The sequence below is a fragment of the Sphaerodactylus townsendi genome, linkage group LG12 (assembly GCF_021028975.2).
Source record: "Sphaerodactylus townsendi isolate TG3544 linkage group LG12, MPM_Stown_v2.3, whole genome shotgun sequence".
NCBI lineage: Eukaryota > Metazoa > Chordata > Lepidosauria > Squamata > Sphaerodactylidae > Sphaerodactylus > Sphaerodactylus townsendi.
Window position 1 is genome coordinate 13,390,416 of NC_059436.1, and position 19,510 is coordinate 13,409,925.

A 19,510-nucleotide genomic window follows, 5' to 3' on the forward strand; every position below is an offset into this window, starting at 1 on the left:
GTTGGAATGTGAATATAATGTGCTTCTGTGGCCTCTTTGCCCATTTCCTAGCAAGATAGGGTTGGCCACCAGACAGCTGTGAAGAACAGCCCTTCCCACAACATGTATGGAATACATCTAGATAGTTTGTAACCAGCAGTTTCTTCTTACCAACTAACTCAATTCCTGCTGCTGCAAATCAGAAGGGACAAGAGAAGATGCAGCGAGAAAGACAGGGTGCACATCCAATGCTTAATTAAAGGGTCTCACAGATCAGCCCCCAACAAATCCATAGATTTTCCAAGTGGAGTCTTCACATGGTCTTGATGGCACTAACAGATGCTCCCTTTTAGCCCCTACCTGAAATTGGATTGAAATGGCTATGTATGAAAATGCTTTTCCTGGTGGCAATTACTTCAGCATGCCAAGCAGTGGCATACCTAGGTAAACTGGAGCCCTGGGCAAAACCAACTCTGAGCCGAGCCCCCATGAAGTGCTGCCACCACCTCCCTACACATGTAACTAAACAAAGATTTTTTTCCACCAAGGTTGTTTCAAAGTCACTGCATCACATTTTATAGGACATGCCCCAACTCACAAATCTGGAACAAACTTTAGCAGGGAAATATTTTTTTTGAATTTTTTTTTCAAAGATGCTTTCCAAAGATGCCATTACTGCTATACAGGAAACATTTAGTAATGGTGTTGTATCCAGTTCCCCCAATTGGGGGAAACAGCATCACTTTCAATGTTATTTAAACTGGGGACCCCAGATTCTCCCTTTAAGGTGGATTTAAAAGGAGAATCTGGGCTCCCTAGTTTAAACAAGTGATGCTGGAATCCACCCCCAAACAGCATCATTTTCAATGGTGTTTAAACTAGGGAGCCCAGATTCTCCTTTTAAATCTAGAGGGAATTTGGGGTCCCCAGTTTAAATAACATTGAAAGTGATGCTATTTTGGGGTGGATTATCCCCCCACCCTGAAACAACATCACTTTCAATGTTTAAAGTGGGGACCTCAGATTCTCCCTTTAAATCCATGCCAAAGGGGGTGGATTTAATAATAACAATAATAATAATAATAATCATCATCATCATCTTTATTAGGTATTGAGAGAATAAAAGAAAGAAAGAAAGAAAGAAAGAAAGAAAGAAAGAAAGAAAGAAAGAAAGAAAGAAAGAAAGAAAGAAAGAAAGAAAGAAAGAAAGAAAGAAAGAAAACAAAGCATTGGCATGGAAGGGAAGGGTGGATTTAAAAGGAAAATCTGGGAAAATTTAGGGGGTGCCTGCTGTCAGGGATGCAATTATTAAGATAGCAGCACCAAAATTTTAGAGTATCTTTGTGAGACCCTACTGATGATACCACCCAGGTTTGGTGAAGTTTGGTTCAGGGAGTCCAAAGTTATGGACCCTCAAAGATGCAGCCCACATCTCCAATTATCTCCCATTGGAAACAATGGGGGATGGGGGCACTCCCTTTGGGAGACCATAACTTTGGACTCCCTAAACCAAACCTCACCAAATCTGGGTGATCTCATCAGCAGAGTCTCCTGAAAAATTCCCGAAATTTTGGTGCTGCTAGCCTAAAAACTGAGCCCTCTGCAGGCCAAAAACTGAAAAACACTGAAAACGCAAAAAATCTCACAAACGAACCTGCAGTTTTTGCGCTCCCCCACAAGGCGGCACCCTGGGCAACTGCCCACTTTGCCCAATGGGAGGAACGACTCTGATGCCAAGTATCAGAACTAGGAGCACTGTCTGTTAAGTTGGAACTCTCTGCATTCCACAAGAATGAGGTGGTCCTAAGACCAGACCCTACCATCCGACTGAAAGCAGCATCCAGGTTCCATCTGGCTCAAAAGCTGTCCTTCTGTCCAAAGAAGGAGGAAGTTTGGCAAAACCTGGATGTGCATAGAACCCTTGCATTTTACATGAAAAGGACTGAAAGCCTGAGGAAATCCAGTATGTTGCTTGATTCCATTAGCCCTCCAAAGATGGGCCACCCTATGTCTAAGGCCGCCATCAGTTCCACTTTGAAGGCTTGAAGACCCATAAAGCCAGAAACGCTTCAGTTCCAGCAAGCGTTACAGAACATTCTATCTATAAAGTGGCAACTAATGGGGTGCTAGTTAACCACACCACTCTGGTGGAAATTTGTAGTGCTGCCACCTGGCCACACCTTCATCAAACACTATAAACTCAACTCATATAGCTTGGCCAAGGCCACGTTCAGCTGTAGGGTTTTGCAGCATATCTTAGAACCACAATTGATAACCCACCCTGAATTGGGTACACTGCTGGGGGAGGACCCGCTCAAGATGTCCTCCTGTACTCAAGGGAGAAGGACCCTTCATGGTGAGGACTGTTCTCTATCTCTGCTCTATAAAAGCTACTCTAATCTGTGAGCTCATTTTATCCTCTTTCTCCAAGGATTGCATTTTCTCTGCTGGTGAGGATTTTCTTTGATTTTTTTCCTTTGTTTTTCTGCTTCCACTCCCTTAAGTCATCTCATGCTGGAAGTGAATGTTTTGGTCTCTGTCAGACCTCTATCAGCACCATGTGAATGTTTCCTCCTGGGCTTCCACTAATTGTTCTGGGAATGCTGTTGGGGTAACAAAACAGGATGTATTCACACAATGCTGATGATTTTAGATAGAAGACCGGTGTCGTGTGGTAGGCAAAATAAAAATGAATGGACGTTAGTTTGGGTGTCCAAGGAAGGAGGTGTTGAGTCACCATTCCAATCTACAAAAGGGTCTGAATGTTCTTATTTTTTTAAAAATAATCTGTATTACTTTTATAACATTTATAACAAAAACTAACATGAGAGGGGAAAAGACAGGTATCCAGTCACCTTATTTTATTTACTACATAGGTTGATACTACAAAGGCTAAATATGCTATAAATGGCTTCCCTCCCAAACCCTGTTGATCTTATCTATCACATTTCTTCATGGTTTATTTAACTTTCAAACCCAACCTAGATTCCTGCTTTTTATTAAATCTTTTCTGGTTTATCATCTTAAAATTTGTGGTAACTTATAAAAAGTAAAAAAGAAAATATGTTATTCTCCTAACCTAGTTTCCCATGGTCAAAAGTTTTTTTTAAACACACACCCCTCATAAATTTACCCTTTCTTCTCTTTCACCCTGCTCTTAACCTTATAATTAAATTCACCCTTCTAGCTTTATTTATCATTAATCTCCAGTAAGCTCATTTTGTTGAATCTTACAGAACATTTTGCTTTAAGGTATTTTTAAAATTCTCTTGGAGATCTCTTTGCCATTCAAAATTGACATTATTCTTTGCTGTTGTCCCTTGCAAGTGAAAAAAAAACCCTTCCCATCTAAGCCATGAAAATTTTATCTGGCTTCTTAAAATGTCCAGCAGAAATGTGCATTCTTTACTTTTATTTGTTTGTTTGTTTGTTTGATTTATATCCTGCCAAATTCCCGAAGGGCTCTTCATCACAGTCACAATGATTTCCTTGTCTTTTATCTTGATCGATGACTTCTTGTGCACTTCCAAAATCTGATCTGCCATTTCTTTAGAGTGGAAATAACAATGTCTCTACAAAATGCTTTCACTTTGGGGGAGGGGGAGTTATGTGACTCTACAGATTTTCTCAGTCTGAAACACAATTTCTTCTTCTTATTTAACTCCTCTTTTGCTGGATTTGAATCCTCTGGTACATTTCTCAGTCTTAAGACCTTCTCTTTAATTTGATATTCCAGTCAAAAAACAGTTAAATTATGCGTTGTAACCTCCAATTGTACAGGGACCACCTCCTGTTTTAAAGATTTTACTTCCTCTTTGGTCTTTTTCACTTTCTCTTCTATTTGTGCTACTTTTTGGAATTCATCTTTCATCTCTTTGATATCCTTGCTGAGCTGTGACAACATCTGGGGGATGCTGGTATTGACAGAATCTTTCAGCGAGTCTATTTCTGCTCTGAGACTTTGCATATTGGCAGATACGATCTTAAAATTTGTGGCTATCACAGTTTATTCAAGAGACACTGAGCTCTTTCTGGTTGCCAAGTCCAGTAGATCTTTCAGTTTCCACAGTTTCACCAAGTTTTCAGTTGTTTAATGTAGGGCTCAGATTTCTTCTTCGGTTGCCAACATAGTAGTAAAGTTGTTTCTTTTCCAGTTTTGTTTTGGCAACTTGGCAAATGCGAGGGGGAAAAAATCTGGAACTTTTTGTCTTAAAATGGCTATCTCTCTCAAATGCCTTCTCCTCTGGGATTATCTTTTAGTATAGCTTTTTAAAAAACTCTTTTTCTACATTCTGCAATTGCTCAACATTCTGTACCTTTTAGGAAGATCTCCAGTTTTTTGTTGGGCTTTTCAGCAGCAGTATAATGACTCATCTTCCAATCTCTTTATGCCTTCATTCCATAAGAAAGGGATACACAGCTTGGATGTTTCCTCTTGAAGGGGATCAATAGCTTAAGTTGGAAAAGATGGCGACTGCTGCTGCCTCCAACTTCTCAACTTTAGAGGACTGCTATGGTGAGTGTTTCCATGCAATCCTACTTGGAAGAAATTACTTCAGGAGTGCATGCAGCTTTCCCTTTCTCTCTCTCCTTCATCTGGAGAGGCTTATGCAGATCTTTTCAGAACTGCATCTTGAGCTTCAGTGCGTGGCAAAGCTAGAGGCAAAACAGGCTCAGCTACCCAGTACCGTATTCTGTGTTGGAAGTCAGCATCTGACTGATCTTTGACTTCTTGGAATGAGTGGTATAATCCAATGGTTTTCAGACTTGAGCTACTGACCCCCTTTATTTATTATTTGATTTATACGCTGCCCTTCCTCATGGGTAGAGCTCAGGGCAGCTTACAAAACAAACAAACCTCGATTAGAATCCCAGTTTCAATGTTCGGGTAGCACATTAATGCGCTGCCAACTTCAATGCACCACCCTTGCAAATTTCCTAACTGAAGAGATTGAAGGAAGATTAGATAAAAGGGAAAGGGGAAAAAACCAGGGACAGGGGAGGCCAGGTAAATCTCACAGGCCTGACTGATGCCTTATATGAACGGTGCACTCTCTAAAACATGTTCCTTATTGTTCCCTCTGTGAGATGCAGGGTTTTCTTGGCAAATGAATAGAGTCAGTTGAGTAAAGAAATCAACACAGCAAGCTAGGAAGTTTGAACAAAAACATCCCTGGTTTAGTTTTGTCAAGGGGACCTTGGATTTACATTGTGGTTTTGCATTGCTTTCTGATGCAACGTGTTTCAGAAAGGCAGATAACGCTCTGCCAGGAAGGTTGTCCTTTCCTAGTTTCCTATATTTATTTATCCTTTCTTAGTAGGGAAACCGAGCTTCAGGGGCAACAAACAGATAGACCCTTTGTTGTTTTGGCCTGGTTCAAACAGTACCATAGTAACTTGACCTTTCCTGTGCCAGGAATAATATAGAAGTTTCAAAATGTGGGGGGGGAGAAGGTGGGGAGGGCATGAAAACTAAATATACTTGACCTTGGGCTAGTCACAGTTCTCTCAGAACTCTCTCAGCTGCACTTTCAGAAGGTGCCTGTTGTGGGGAGAGGAAGGTATTATGACTGTAAACCTCTTTGAGACTTTAAGGTAGAGAAAAGTGGAGTACAAAAAAGGTTCTTTGTCATCGTCTTATTATTATTTGAACCAAAGTTTGGAGTTAAGTTGAGAAGCGATACCCAGTTGAAGTGGGATTCTCACCCAACTTAACTGAAAGCCAGTGTGGTGCATTTGATTCCTTACTCCTTTACCTGAGTGGCAGAGGCTTATCTGGTGAACCAGATGCGTTTCCACACTCCTACATTCCTGCTGGGTGACCTTGGGCTTGTCACAGTTCTTCGGAACTCTCTCAGCCCCGCCTACCTCACAAGGGGTCTGTTGCGGAGAGTGGGAGGGAAAGGAGCTTGTCAGCCATCTTGAGTCTCCTTAAAGGAGAGAAAGGTGGGGTATAAATCCAAACTGTGCTCTTCTTCTTATGTTGTTGTTGTTGAAAGTGCAGCAGAGGCTTACATTTGTGGAATCTTAGCCATTGAGGGTGGCCTCCTTGTTCAAGGGGATACTTGATGCCATTTCCTGGGGTTTTCAGCTTTCCTTTTTAAAAAGGTAGCCTGTAGCCCTGTTCATTAGAAAGGGAAAGATCCATATAGCAAAATTTTACCCCCTTGCTCAGTAGAAAAGAAAATTCCCATTTCTAGTATTCCAGCCAATTTGTGTAACGGAACCCAGGTGACTGATAAACACTTTTATTTCTGTTTTCAATAACATTATGAATAAATAAATGTAAATGATAAACCAAATAACATCAAGTGAAATTGGACTTTCATTTCCAGTTGCTTGTCTATATGTGTGTTTGTATATGTGTATTGCACTTTCACCGAGACACCCAATTGGCTACTATGTAAAAAAGAAGGGATTTCCCTTCCTCCTAAAGAGAGGATATAAATCCTGGCCTTCATCTGCCCATCCTTAGATATTGGGCTGTTGGTGCACTATAGTAATAACACGTGTGTGGACAAGTCAGTCTAGCTGCAGATGATTCCTGTCATATAATAAAAGCACAATATCCAAAGATTTGCAAGTATGTTTTGGACCACCCTGGTCTTAGTTCAATGCTCTAACCATTACACCACACTGACTTTCAAATTAGAAATAAATAAAACCGTTGCTTGGCGGCACTTTAAACATTAACATAATATATTCCAGCATAAACTCCAATGAGTCAGGCTCGCTTCACCCGATGTATTGAAATAAATTCAGTTTGATCCCTTGATCCAATTTCTTCCGAACTGCTCAGCATTAAAACTAAAGCATCTCTGAGAACTGTAATCGCTTCCAGTTCTTTCCATCAAAAGAAACCGTTTCAACTTCAGCTGTAAACAAGACAAAATAAAGCATCTTGCCGGTTTCTGCTGCGCAACGTGCTTCATATATTTATTTATCGGGGGAAGAGGTTTAGTTTGCAATGCAGCCAGTTCGCGAAACCATCTTCTCCCTGGCCCCGAGCATCTCCAGCTGAAAAGACCATAAAACCTGCTAAAACAATATTTACAACTGCGTCTGCAATATGTGACTGTGTATTTATAGCCCTGGGTCAATGCTGACAAATAGAGATGCCTAATTATTTCCCAAGAAAATGAAGGCAACAACTGGGGAGAGCAAGGGTGGGGGAATCGAATCAGTGCATACAAGCTTCTCGAGAGAACATGTTTCCCCAGGCGTGGTCTGTGGGCAATTGAGCAGTGCTGTAAATTGTTATGTACATACCAGATGTAAGCAAGCGTTCAGGGGAACATGGGGCGTCTCTGGTGAAGGAGGCAAGACTCGGAGCTTGAACTGATTTGCCGGCTTGGATCAAGCTGTTTGGCCCAGATGGTTATTGTTGGGATTAGCATGACAAGTTCAGCCGCATTGCCAAGTCAGCTGCAGCCTTTTTGGCTGGCGCTGCTCCGTTCCCAACCACGAACAGGACCCAGAAGCCCAGATATTTTGTTGATGCAGTCTAAACAGTGCCACATTCCCTCTTCCTCTTTTCCCATCGTGATGCATATAGCATCTGGAAGAGAAGGATTCTGAAAGCCATCCACCCCAAGACACGGTTGACTTGGGTCAGCCCCATGAGGTTTTAAAGGCAAGAGACATTCAGAGATGGCTTGCCATTGCCTGCATCTGTGTAGCAACTCTGAACGTTCTTGATGGTCTCCCATCCAAATACTGAACAGGGCTGCCCCCGCTTAGCTTCTGAAATCTGACAAGACCAAGTTAGCCGAGGGCGACTATCCTGATCAGGGCCAGAATGGAAAAGAGGAAGGTTGAGAAAAGCAGCTTACAATCTCCCTCCCTTCCTCTCCCCACATCAGACACCTTATCAAGTAGATGGGGCTGAGAGAGCTCTGAAGAACTGTGTCGACTCTAGCCCAAGGCTTCCTGTGTAGGAGTTGGGAAACAAACCTGGTCGACCAGATTAGAGTCAACTGCTCTTGTGGTGTAGTAGGGAATCAAACTTGGGCCGTTTCCGCATGGCCCATATAACTCAGTAACGGCACCAGGGGCGGTAAAAACGCCGCCCCCAGGCCGCCGTTCGCACAGGCGTTGCAGCAGCGGCGACCTGACTCCGCTTCCCTCCCCCCAGGGCGGCGTCCGGCCGCCCTAAACAACAACCCTTTAAAGGTTGTTGTCTCCCTTCTCCTTCCCACCCATTACTGGCTCCGGCTTGTAGCCTGCTGCCCATTGCGACCCATACGCTGTCCTCCTCGACCTCCAGGGTCGGAGGACAGCGCGGGCAGGGCTTCCACGCAAGCAGTGCATGGCCAACCGGGGACAAATAGTAATAGTGGGAAGGAGAAGAGAGGAGGGCGACTCCGCGGTGGAGCCGCCCGGCCCGTCTGGCGGCCTGCTGCTCGCCGTACGTTCATGCGGAGCGGGCTCTCGCTCTCACGCCAGTATGAACTCTCGCCCAAGGCGTAGAAGCTGACCGGAGGCCGTGTGGAAACGGCCTCTGTTCTTCGGATTAGAGCCCACCATTCTTAACCACCACACCATGCTGGCATGGGGGAGGTGGCACAGTTGCGAGAAAGGAAGGGGTTTCAGAATAAGCTTTGAAGATGGCTTCCATTGCAGCAAGATATGTATACTCTTAGATCAGACCAGCCATTTTGGAATTCAGGCCACCCTATGTATGCTAGGTTGCCAGATGCTTGACAGTTCTGGTGTTCTGCATCCCCAGAAAGGCAGCAAACTGGGAGGAATGTGGCTCTTTAGGAGAGCACATGATCAGCTTGTGGAGGGTATCTGTTCACTCTGCAGATTCCAGGTGTTGGAAAGGAAGACTTTGTTACGCTCAAGATCATGGACAGTTGCTGTCAGTCATAATTGAGGCTATTGAGTTGGGCGGTCAACTTGAGAGAAAGCTGTTCCATGCATTTGTATTGACCCCTGGTGGACTGGCTGGTGATGTGAGTTCTATGGGCCATGTTTGGATGCACAACGAAGCAAATGTAAACCAGATTGTGTACCAAAAAAAGCAGACTTCCCAGCTGTTTTTGCTTTAAAAGAAAAAAAAAGCTCTCTTCCATTGCCCTTAGCACAAACCTGATGTGCAAAGACTTAAAAGGTGAACCTTTGCAGGACAGAGAGAAGATGGCAGACAACGCCTTATGTCTGGTTGGCAGGTTGCTGAGAAAGGTGCAGGGTTAGGGCCAGACAAATGAGGCTGCTTCCCCACAGTGACCACACACACACACACACACACACACACACACACACACACACACACACACACACACACACACACACACACACACACACACACACACACACACACACACACACACACACACACACACACACACACACACACACACACACACACACACACACACACACACACACACGCAGGAATCCCTAACATTAGAGCCAGTGGGGTGTAGTGGTTCAGAGTGGTAGACTCTAATCTGGAGAATTGGATTTGATTCTCCACTCCCTCACATGAAGCCTGCTGGGTGACCTTGGGCTAGGCACAGTTCTCTCTGAACTCTCTCAGCCCCACCTCCCCTCTCACAAGGGGTCTGTTGTGGGGAGAGAAAGGGAAGGCATTTGTAAGCTGCTTTGAGTCTCCTTACGGTTGAGAAAACGAGGGTATAAATCCAAGCAATGTTCTTGTTCATTAAAAGAGAATGTTCACCTTGCAACAAAACATGATTGCCAAACATGATTGCTGACAGTTGCTGACAGACAAACATGATCATGGATGCATGCATATGTCCATTTACCTGGTTAAATAGGTATTTCAGGTTTCTGAAATAATCGAAAGCCTATTCATCCAGAACAGAAAGTATGGGGGTTCGTAATATGGGCAGCAATAATTTCCCCCAAGTGGCTTAAGCACTCTTAAATGAAAAGTATGGTTTCACTCTAAATAGCAGTATACACACACTTGAGACTGTACATTAGTTGGTCAAAAGCAAGCCTTATTCAGGAAAAAATGAATCCCATTTTGTTACACTTTATATGATCAACAAAGCATTCTCCCGTTTGTAAAAAAATATATATATTGAGTCAACCTTTCTAGGAGGAGGGCGAACCTTTGATCTTTTTGCAGGGTCCCTTGTAAATGAGGTCAGGACTGGAAAATTGACTGCGGTCCTGAACCAGGAATCCACACAATGTTGGAAGGTAGCAAAGAAAAGCCTTCTCATTGTGGACACATGACAAGCACACTGATGGCTTCTTACTGCGTCTCACTCCGCTGGATTTTGCAAACAAGCCAAAGAGGGAAGATGAGACACCCTGGATCAAAAAGCAGCAGAACACTAAAAAAAAAAAAAGAGAGAGAGAATTCTGAATATATAAAGACCATCCAAATACATGAGACAAAATTTCAAATGCAAAAATGTTATGCAGGATCTTAATCATGCCTTTTTTAAAAGTCTAGTGCTCTAACCTACAAACTTGCCCAACTTCTAAAGAGAGGTTGGACCGCTGTCCAGATTCTTCTTTATGGAGATGCTGCTTGGTATGCACCAGTGTGAATATCCTGCTCAAAATGGTTCATTGGAACAGGCTGCCACAGCGCTTGGGCAATGGCGTACCATGCAGAGGGACCTGGAGTGTTGCCCCAGACAGAGCAGGTGTTGCCCCAGGTGCCGTTTCCTCCTAGTACGACTCTGCACTTGGGGAAGGGTTTATTTCAAGACCAAACTGCATATGATGTTGAGGATCTGTGCATAATATATCTGTAACAAGTAACTGCAGGGAAGGTTGATATGCTCTGGTTTTCTTTAAGTCTTGACACCCATGATATCCCTTTCTTTTCTACCCATCAGATATAAAATCTGCCTGGGGGGTAATTTTTGATTACCTGTCTTGGGAGGGGAGAGTTAAGCTACTCATCCCCAGAGAACATATGCCCCTCCCATTTGAGGATGCTTTTTGTAACTACATGAGGAATCAGATCATAGATGCCCATGGTCATATGTATTTTTGTGGTAAACCCCCCTGTTTCACAGTTCTGCACTTAGTTATTGCATTTTGAATTGTTCTGTTTGGAATGTCTGGGTTGTTTGTTGTTAGCAGTGTTTCTGGTCATTTCGTTTGACCGCTTGGGAAGGGTTAGCAGTGTTGCTTTGATTGAATTTTTCTGCATGCAGTTGTTGCCCTTATGTTACTATATAGGTTGCTGTTTTATCAGTTTGCCCATTTCATCCTCTGTTTTTGGGGTGGTCGTTGGCCAACCTTTGGAAAGTGAATGTGCAATCTGGGGAGCACTGATTGGAGAAGCTGTCAACAGCAGCTCAAAAGGGCTCAGTAGCTTTGCCAGCAGAGGAGTCATTTTACCCTATCAGGAATCCAGAGGTTATTAACTCCCAGCTGTTATCTTGAAACAACAATCCCTGATTGCATGGACCAGCCGGGTCAGCCACACCCTCCTGTTGATTACTACGGTACCTTCATAGGGCACTTGTCTTTCTCCAGGGAACGCTTCACTCCACCTGCTTCTGTGCACAACAGATAACAATTCGGCTGCTGTTCACATGATTATGTAGCCAAAGATGACAATAATGTCAATTAAAAGTCCCTGATCATTACCCACAGGGTGTTGCTTCCATCTAACTTTAGCCTACTTGCTTCAATGTGTAATTGGATTTCTTCACAGACTCGCAAACTATAAGTACGGTTGCCAACTTGGGGTTGGGAAATTTTGGGAGATTTGGGACTGGGGCCTAGGAAAGGTGGGATTCGGGGAGGGGAAGGAGGACCATAGAGTAGATCCTCTGAAGTTGCCGTTTCTTCCAAGATGACCCATGTGTCTAGTTTGGAGATCAGTTGTCATTCCCAGAGTCTTCTTCAGGCCCCACCTGGAGGTTGGCAACTCTAAACTGTAACTTTATATTTAAATTCTACATTGCTATCTAAAGTGGGATGTTCAGAAGACCCTTCAGTTCAGAGTGTAAAATTACCTGACTTCTCTTGAATCACAGTCTTGCTGGAATCACAGTCTTGCGTGCTGTCACCAGCATGTGGTTTTTAACTATCCCAGAGATAGTTTTAAGAGGCCCAGGCTATTTCACAGTTATATAGAAGTGCTTTAATTTTTTTCCTTCTGAAAAAAGCAAATTTCTTCTTTGGTTAATTGTGAAGAAGTGCTTGCAAATAGGGTCATGTGTGCTGAAAGAAACCAGACAGGAAAGAGGGGGCAGAGATGAACAAGATTTCCTGCAGTCAGAGGTGGGGCTTCAGTGCCCCAAATAACTCTTAGCCCTGCCCCATCACTATCAAAAATAGAATAAATTTTATGTATTCAGGTTGCATGTTTAGCTTTTCTTGTTGCTGGATCATAATCTTTGTTTGGCATCAACTCTCTGTCGTTCAGTGAGCTTAGGGACAAAGACAGTTAGTTTGGAAGCAAGAATGAGACTTTTTGTGACAATTCAGAGACCTTTATATGATACCAGAGCAGTTTCTTATAAGCAGGGACAGAGCAAGGGAGGACTGCGCCTGGGGCACACATGTACCCTGCGCCCCTGCCACACCCCCATCTGCCCTGGAACGCCCCCAGAAAATCCTTACCATGCCCTTTAGAGGCGCACGCCTGGTGTATCATGCACCCCCCTCCCCCCAGTTCCCTTGGTACTACGCCACTGCTGATAAGTAATCACTGCTCTTAAGGTAAACTTTCTCTGGCTACTTTCACACATGCAGAATAATGCACTTTCAATCCACTTTCAATGTGCTTTGCAGCTGGATTTTACTGTGCGAAATAGCAAAATCCACTTGCAAACAATTGTGAAAGTGGATTGAAAGTGCATTATTCAGCATGTGTGAAAGTGCCCTCTGTCTCTCTCTCTCCAGTAGTGTATACTGAGCCCACAAGAGAAAGGGCAGCATATAAACATAATAAAATAAAGTTTACCTGCATCCAGATCTATAACACAATGTGAGATTTAACATTGGACTTCTATGGTAACTGGATTTTCTCTAGCTCTCTTTGGCTGATTTGATTTGCTTATTCTACCTTAGTTGGCCTAGCCCAAGGGTACAACTTTGAAAATCGAGTTTTAACCTTCAGTGTGATTTGATGGGCCAATCCTTGAATCTTGGTCTGCATGAAAGTTCAATACCCCACAAGTATTGCCAACCTCCACGTCAATCCTGCAGATTTCGTGGAATTCCAGCTGATCTCCAGACTACAGAAATCGGGTCTCCTGGAGAAAACACCTGCATTATATGCCACAAGTCCTTCCCAAAATACTGCCCTCCTCAGGCTCCGCCTCAAATCTCCAGAAGAAGAAGTAGATTCTCTCACCTGGAAGATGTTCTGTAGGGTTCTGAGCTTGGAAAAAGGTGGAAAGATAGCATAATGTCCAAAGCCAGGGACATGTTTTGGAAATGTTTAGGGGACTTTGAGTCCCAAACCAGCATCCTGTTTTGTTTTTGTTTTTGCTGCTTCACTTTAGAAACATGCTCTAGTTTTTCACCCCAGGAATGGAAATTATTCTTTCTAAGAATTCTCTCCATACCCCGTCTAGTTCTCAAGGTGTTTTTCCTAACCGTTCTTCAGTTCTTTAGCAGCCGCCGCCATCAAAGCCAGCATTCAGGATTCAGCTGCACATCTGGCTCAAGAAGACAGCAGCTGTTTTCTGTCGACAGTCGCAGGAACCTGGTCTGGGCTCAGCTCTGCCACAGACGGAGCCCACAGCGATATGCCAGGAATGTGACTTAAAATTAAGGAAAGCTGGGGCTGGCCCGTTCCCAAAGACCATACTGTGCGAGATATAAACACAAGGCTTCAGTCTCAGTCTAGCCAGCTTTGACAACGATCAAGGCAAGCAGTTGCATGGAGTGGAAAGAACTCTCATTAGATGGTGGTGGTAGGGACTTTATCACTCTGAGGAACTTACTGTTATATTACATGTAACTAAAGATTGCAGAGGAAACCCATATTGAAAATGACACATTTTGGGGGATTCGCTGGTCATTGCATGCTGACCATTGGTGTCTACCCATTCTTTCTTCCGTGTCAGTGTATATGCATGTGAGTCTGGGAATATATGTGTATGTTCATAGGCACTTATGTATGTTACAGCAAAAGTTCAACATTTACATGGAAGTTCAACATTTAATCACATGAGATGAGCTAGCCATCTCAGATTCATGAAGCATTTGAAGTTAAAGAACAGCAACTGTTAAAAGTTCAGTGCACTTCAAAAATAAGTCAATGATTTCATGACACCTTGAGATGTTCTCCTCCCAATTTTTGTCCTTGGATTAGTACAGCTTTTGTACTGCTCACATGAATCATTCCTTTTAGCTATTCCAAATTTAGCATCCTGCTCAAATAGGCAAGACCAGTTTTTTTGTGCTCTGTCAATCTTCTGTTCCTGACTTCAACAAAAATTATGGTACAAAACCCCAGAAGTTTTGCCTGGCAGCTGACAGATTCAGTCTGCAAGTCTTTGGCAAATGCCAGTTCGCCAGCACAAAAGCTATCTTGTCGTAATGAGGGAATTAATTCTTTCTTCCTCCCTTCTCTTTGATACGCAGGAGGCTCTCTCGGTGGTGAGTGAAGATCAGTCACTTTTTGATTCCACCTACGGAGCTGCAACGCACCTTCCCAAGGCAGACATGACGGCCTCAGGGAACCCGGATTATGGCCAACCGCACAAAATCAACCCGTTACCTCCTCAACAGGAGTGGATCAATCAGCCAGTCCGGGTGAATGTGAAGAGGGAATATGATCATATGAATGGATCCAGGTAAGAACAAGTGAAGTGTCCTGGAGATGTATGAACACTGAAGGAAGATTGTTGTCTTCCAGATTTTGTATTGATTTATTCATGCATATTAAAATATTAGTATAATAAAATACTGCTTTCCCATCCAAAAGCGAAACCCCAGGAGATTTATGCAATGGGTAATTTATGTGCAAATTTATGGACTACTAAAATAATAAAAACAGGTACATATGCACTATTAGGCCCCTTCCGCACGTGCAGAATAATGCACTTTCAACCCATTTTCAATGCACTTTGAAGCTGTGCAGAATAGCAAAATCCACTTGCAAACAGTTGTGAAAGTGGATTGAAAATGCATTATTCTGTGTGTGCGGAAGGGGCCAAAGAGTTCCATTGGTGCTGCAAATTGGAAAGCCCAGTTTTATGCAAAAGTGACAACAGAGTAAGGTGGACAAAAGAGTCGGAAAAAAAGTCAGTGTATGGGATTCTTTAGTACTTTTAAGGACACATGCAGTGTCCCCATGTTGCAAACTGGACACCCAACACTGCAGTAGGAAAAGAATTCCACTCTTAAAAGTTGTTTTGTCTTGAGTAAAGCCTTTTGCCTGGTACCTTTTGGCGATGTTGCAGGAATGAAGTGAGTGGTCAGTTGGTGATACATATTCGCCTGATATTTTTTTCACAGGAGTGATTGTCAAAGATGGATGGAGTCGTTATAAATGCTTCTCTCTCTTTTTTTGCACTCATGACCTTTTCATCCTGGTCAGTTTTCTTATGTGATTTTGCTGTTTCTGATGGAGTTCCATCTGTTTCGCTTGATATGTGAAAATTCAGAAGCAGAGCCCATGGGCAGATAGAAGAGGAAGAACTGGCACGTTCAAAGGAATCTCATCCTCCAAAAGAAATGGGGACAATATGTAAGGATCTGCAAGCCAAGCCATTTAAGAATTGTCCTCCTAGCAAGGAACCAGATAAATATTTTGAGTGCGTGTGTCTGCATTGGATTAGCAGCTGTTATTGTTTCAGAAATATGTCCTCAAGGAGTGCAGTTTAGTAGAAAGAATGTCTGACTTTCCTTTTTAAGGCTGATACGTGGGTGTAAGATGGTCAAGATGGCTATTTCAAACCTGGTATCTGATAAATTACAATGTCAGCTATAGTTGTGGGAGGGCAAATTAAGTATTGATTTACTGATCTATCCTGAGGTATCTAAATTTAAACCGATTCCATCCCCAGAGTTGTTATGTAACCAATTTAATCTCATTTTCATATCACATTTTTTTGTCCTTCTTACAAGTCTTATGTATGAACTTCCATGTTCCTGCTTAGGGATTCCAAGTGCTTGTAAAAGCACATCTTTTATTAGGATTGTGGTGTGGAAATGGTTTGTGGGGACAGGAAGGTGTTTTTTGGACTGTTGGGTGGCTGTGACTTATGTAGAAGAAGAAGAGTTTGAATTTATATCCCTTCCTTCTGTCTTGCAAGGAGACTCAAAGGGGCTTACAATCTCCTTTCCCTTCCCCCACCCCACAACAAACACCCTGTGAGGTGGGTGGGGCTGAGAGAGGGCTGAGAGAGCTCCGAAGAACTGTGACTAGCCCAAGGTCACCCAGCTGGCACGTGTTGGAGTGCATAAGCTAATCTGGTTCACCAAATAAGCACCCGCATTTCAAGTGGTAGAGCGGGGAATCAAACCCAGTTCTCCAGATTAGAGTGCACCTGCTCTTAACCATTATACCACGCTGGCTCTCTAACTGCTTGCACACACTAACTGCTTGCATATACTAACTGCTTGCACACGCAGCTGCCCTATGGAGCAAAGAACATCTCCTTGACTCCTTGGGCTGTTTTGGCTCTGTAAAACAGCATGGGGAGAAAGTCAAGACCCACCCCCTCCACTGCAGTCTCAGTAGTGTAAAGGTCGCCAATCCCCGTGTCAGCTCATGTAAATCATAACAGGAGCATCCACTTCACGTGCAGGAGGTCACAGGATCATTTCTCAGTATCTCCTCAGCCTGAGACACCTGCAGAGCTTCTACCAGTCAGAGCAAACACTGACCTTGACAGATCAGTTTCAGAAGGTAGCCATGTTGGTCTGCAGAAGGACAGCTGAGTTCAAGTCCAGTAGCAACCCACAAGGTTTTGGGGGATATAAGCTTTCAATACTCAAAGCTCCCTTCACCAGATTTGTATCTGACCAAAGGCACTTTTTGAGAGATCAAACCCCAAAAATCTTATTAGTCTTAAGGTGTATCTTGTGTCTAACTTGATAGACCCGTGGTTTAAGGCAGCTTCATATGGAACTGTTAGGGGCCAGTATAACTGGCCCTTCAGCCCTTAACTTTATTTTGTTGTTGTTGCTGCTGCTGCTGCTGCTGCTGCTGCAATGGAGGGGTGGGAGAATGGAACAAGGCAGGCACTAGGACCCAGTAGAACATTGAACTACAAATAAGATCCAGGAATAAGTAACTGATGAATTTAGAATTCTACTTAGATTTTTTGATGGAAAAGAATTTAGGGACATATATTCCTCCACCGTAGCATCAATAGGCCGGACCTTCTTTGTTGTAGAATGCTCCACCTAGGTCCTAGTGCCCATCTATCCATGCTTCCCCCCACATCCGTTTAAAAGTTTGAGAGTGAAAATACATTTTGGCATTTAGTTTAGTTATACAACACTATAATGCATAAATAATAGTTTATACTAGAACAGTGGTGGCGAACCTTTGGCACTCCAGATGTTATGGACAACAATCCCCATCAGCCCCTGGCCATGAAATTGGCCATGCTGGCAGGGACTGATGGGGATTGTAGTCCATAACATCTGGAGTGCCAAAGGTTTGCCACCACAGTACTAGAATGATAATTCTCATGTGATAATTCTCATATTCATTTGGGACTATATTCTAAAGCAGAAGCATATAATTTTCTCGACTGCTGCACCTCAACTGGCCATACTAACATCTTTTTCTGAGACAGAATATAGCAAAATAGCACAGTTCATACTGGGTCCATGGCTCTGGGAGAGGATGCAAAAACAAACCACTGCAAGGGTTTGTTCTGATGCATTTGGGTTATTCCAAGGGAAACACTCCCACCCGTTATGGAAGTCTCCCCATAAGCTTTTCTGACAAACAGAGATTATGCATCATTTTGAATTTTTCTCATGGCTTTTCCCCCCACTTACCCCATCTCTTGATGACATCCTTCCCTTCCATAATGCTTATCTGTTCCCCACCCCCTTGCTTAACTCATTAACAATGCCAGAGCCATCGCAGGAGAAATCCTGGCTCATTAACTTATTACTGGTTGCTGCGATTCTTTGTTTCCTGGCTTATTATTTTCCTTCCTCTAGCCACTTGGAGATGGGGACTCCTTGAAAAGCTGGGCAAATTATCACTATCTTTGTGCGGGAGAGAGGCCCCCTGGATTATTTTAGGTGTTCTGTGTTTCCCCACCGCAAGGAAGAGTCGGTAATGAAAACTGAGTCGTCTCGATACACTGTAACCTTTTAGCCTGAGTGACACAATCAGCAAATTAACCTGGATAACCAGCTTTGTGCTCTGTGAAAAGGCCTTCCCCGCTTCCTGTGATCACGCAGAGGTGTGAGCCTTTTGGTGGTTCATTGTCTCTTCTCCAACCTGTCCTCGCTCACCTGTTTTCTGTGCCCATCATCTGCCTGGTGAAGTTGTGACCTCTTTCGTGGCTTCAGCATACCCTGCCCTTTGGAATGAATAATCAATGCCTCTTTCTCTTCCTTTCTCCTCCCACCCCCCCGACCCCCGAGTGTTTCCTTTTTGTGGGCAGCTGCCTCCTTAGCAAATAGCCCTTATTCACCTTGCTATGTGAACTGTAAGCCCTGATGTGGTCACTAGATGGCTTGGATTCTCCAGGGGGGAGGGAGTGGTTAAGATCAGGTGGATTCTGATCTGGAGACCCAGGTTTGACTCCCCACTCCTTCACCGGAGTGGCAGAGTCTTTTCTGGGGAACCAGGTGTGTTTCCGCACGCCTACATTCCTGCTGGGTGGCCTTGGACCAGTCACAGTTCTTTGGAATTCTCTCATCCCCACCTACCTCACAAGGTGTCTGTTGTGGGGAGAGGAAGGGAAAGGAGCTTGTAAGTCACCCTGAGTCTCATCACAGGAGAGAAAGGTGGGGTATAAATCCAAACGAATCTTCCTCCTCCTCCTCCTCCTCCTCCTCCTCCTCCTCCTCCTCCTCCTCCTCCTCCTCCTCCTCCTCCTCCTCCTCCTCCTCCTTCTTCTTCTTCTTCTTCTTCTTCTTCTTCTTCTTCTTCTTCTTCTTCTTCTTCTTCTTCTTCTTCTTCTTCTTCTTCTTCAGCTGAATGAAGCTTCTCCAGCACCCCAAACACCACATGACACTGATTTACCACTTCTTGTGTGAAATAACTTCAATCCAAAGACTTTTGCACAACTCTGTTCTGTACTGAAACTAAGCATGTGGAATTACATAAATGCATATCTTCCCCTCTATAGCCCCACCATTGGCTTCCCTGCCTACCTGTTAACATATTTTCTATTTCAAATTTTATATTGTAAGTAAGCACTACTCTCTCCAAACATTCTAGCATTTGGGCAGAAACTCTGTGGTTATACTGTAGAGTTTTTGCAGGATACTAAAGCATTTTAAGTATGCCACCAGCGCACCCCTCTTTTCTTTCCCCCTCACCTCTTCACGCCAGTGCCAGGGCACTGGCTGGCATCCAAGCAAATTGCCAAGTGATTTCTTGCTACAGCAGGTATAAGGCCATATAATCTACCTTCCAAAGCATCTG

The 19,510-nt window shown here is 43.7% G+C and overlaps 1 protein-coding gene across 5 annotated transcripts in view; it reads left to right on the forward strand.

Moving 5' to 3' along the window:
- The window catches only part of FLI1 (Fli-1 proto-oncogene, ETS transcription factor), a 121,269-nt gene that overhangs the window by 58,560 nt on the left and 43,199 nt on the right, over window positions 1-19,510 (forward strand). For all 5 annotated transcript variants that reach the window (XM_048512867.1, XM_048512868.1, XM_048512871.1 and 2 more), the window contains one exon: window positions 14,524-14,735. In XM_048512867.1, the coding sequence (XP_048368824.1) occupies window positions 14,524-14,735 (212 nt within the window). The remainder of the gene's footprint in view (window positions 1-14,523; window positions 14,736-19,510) is intronic.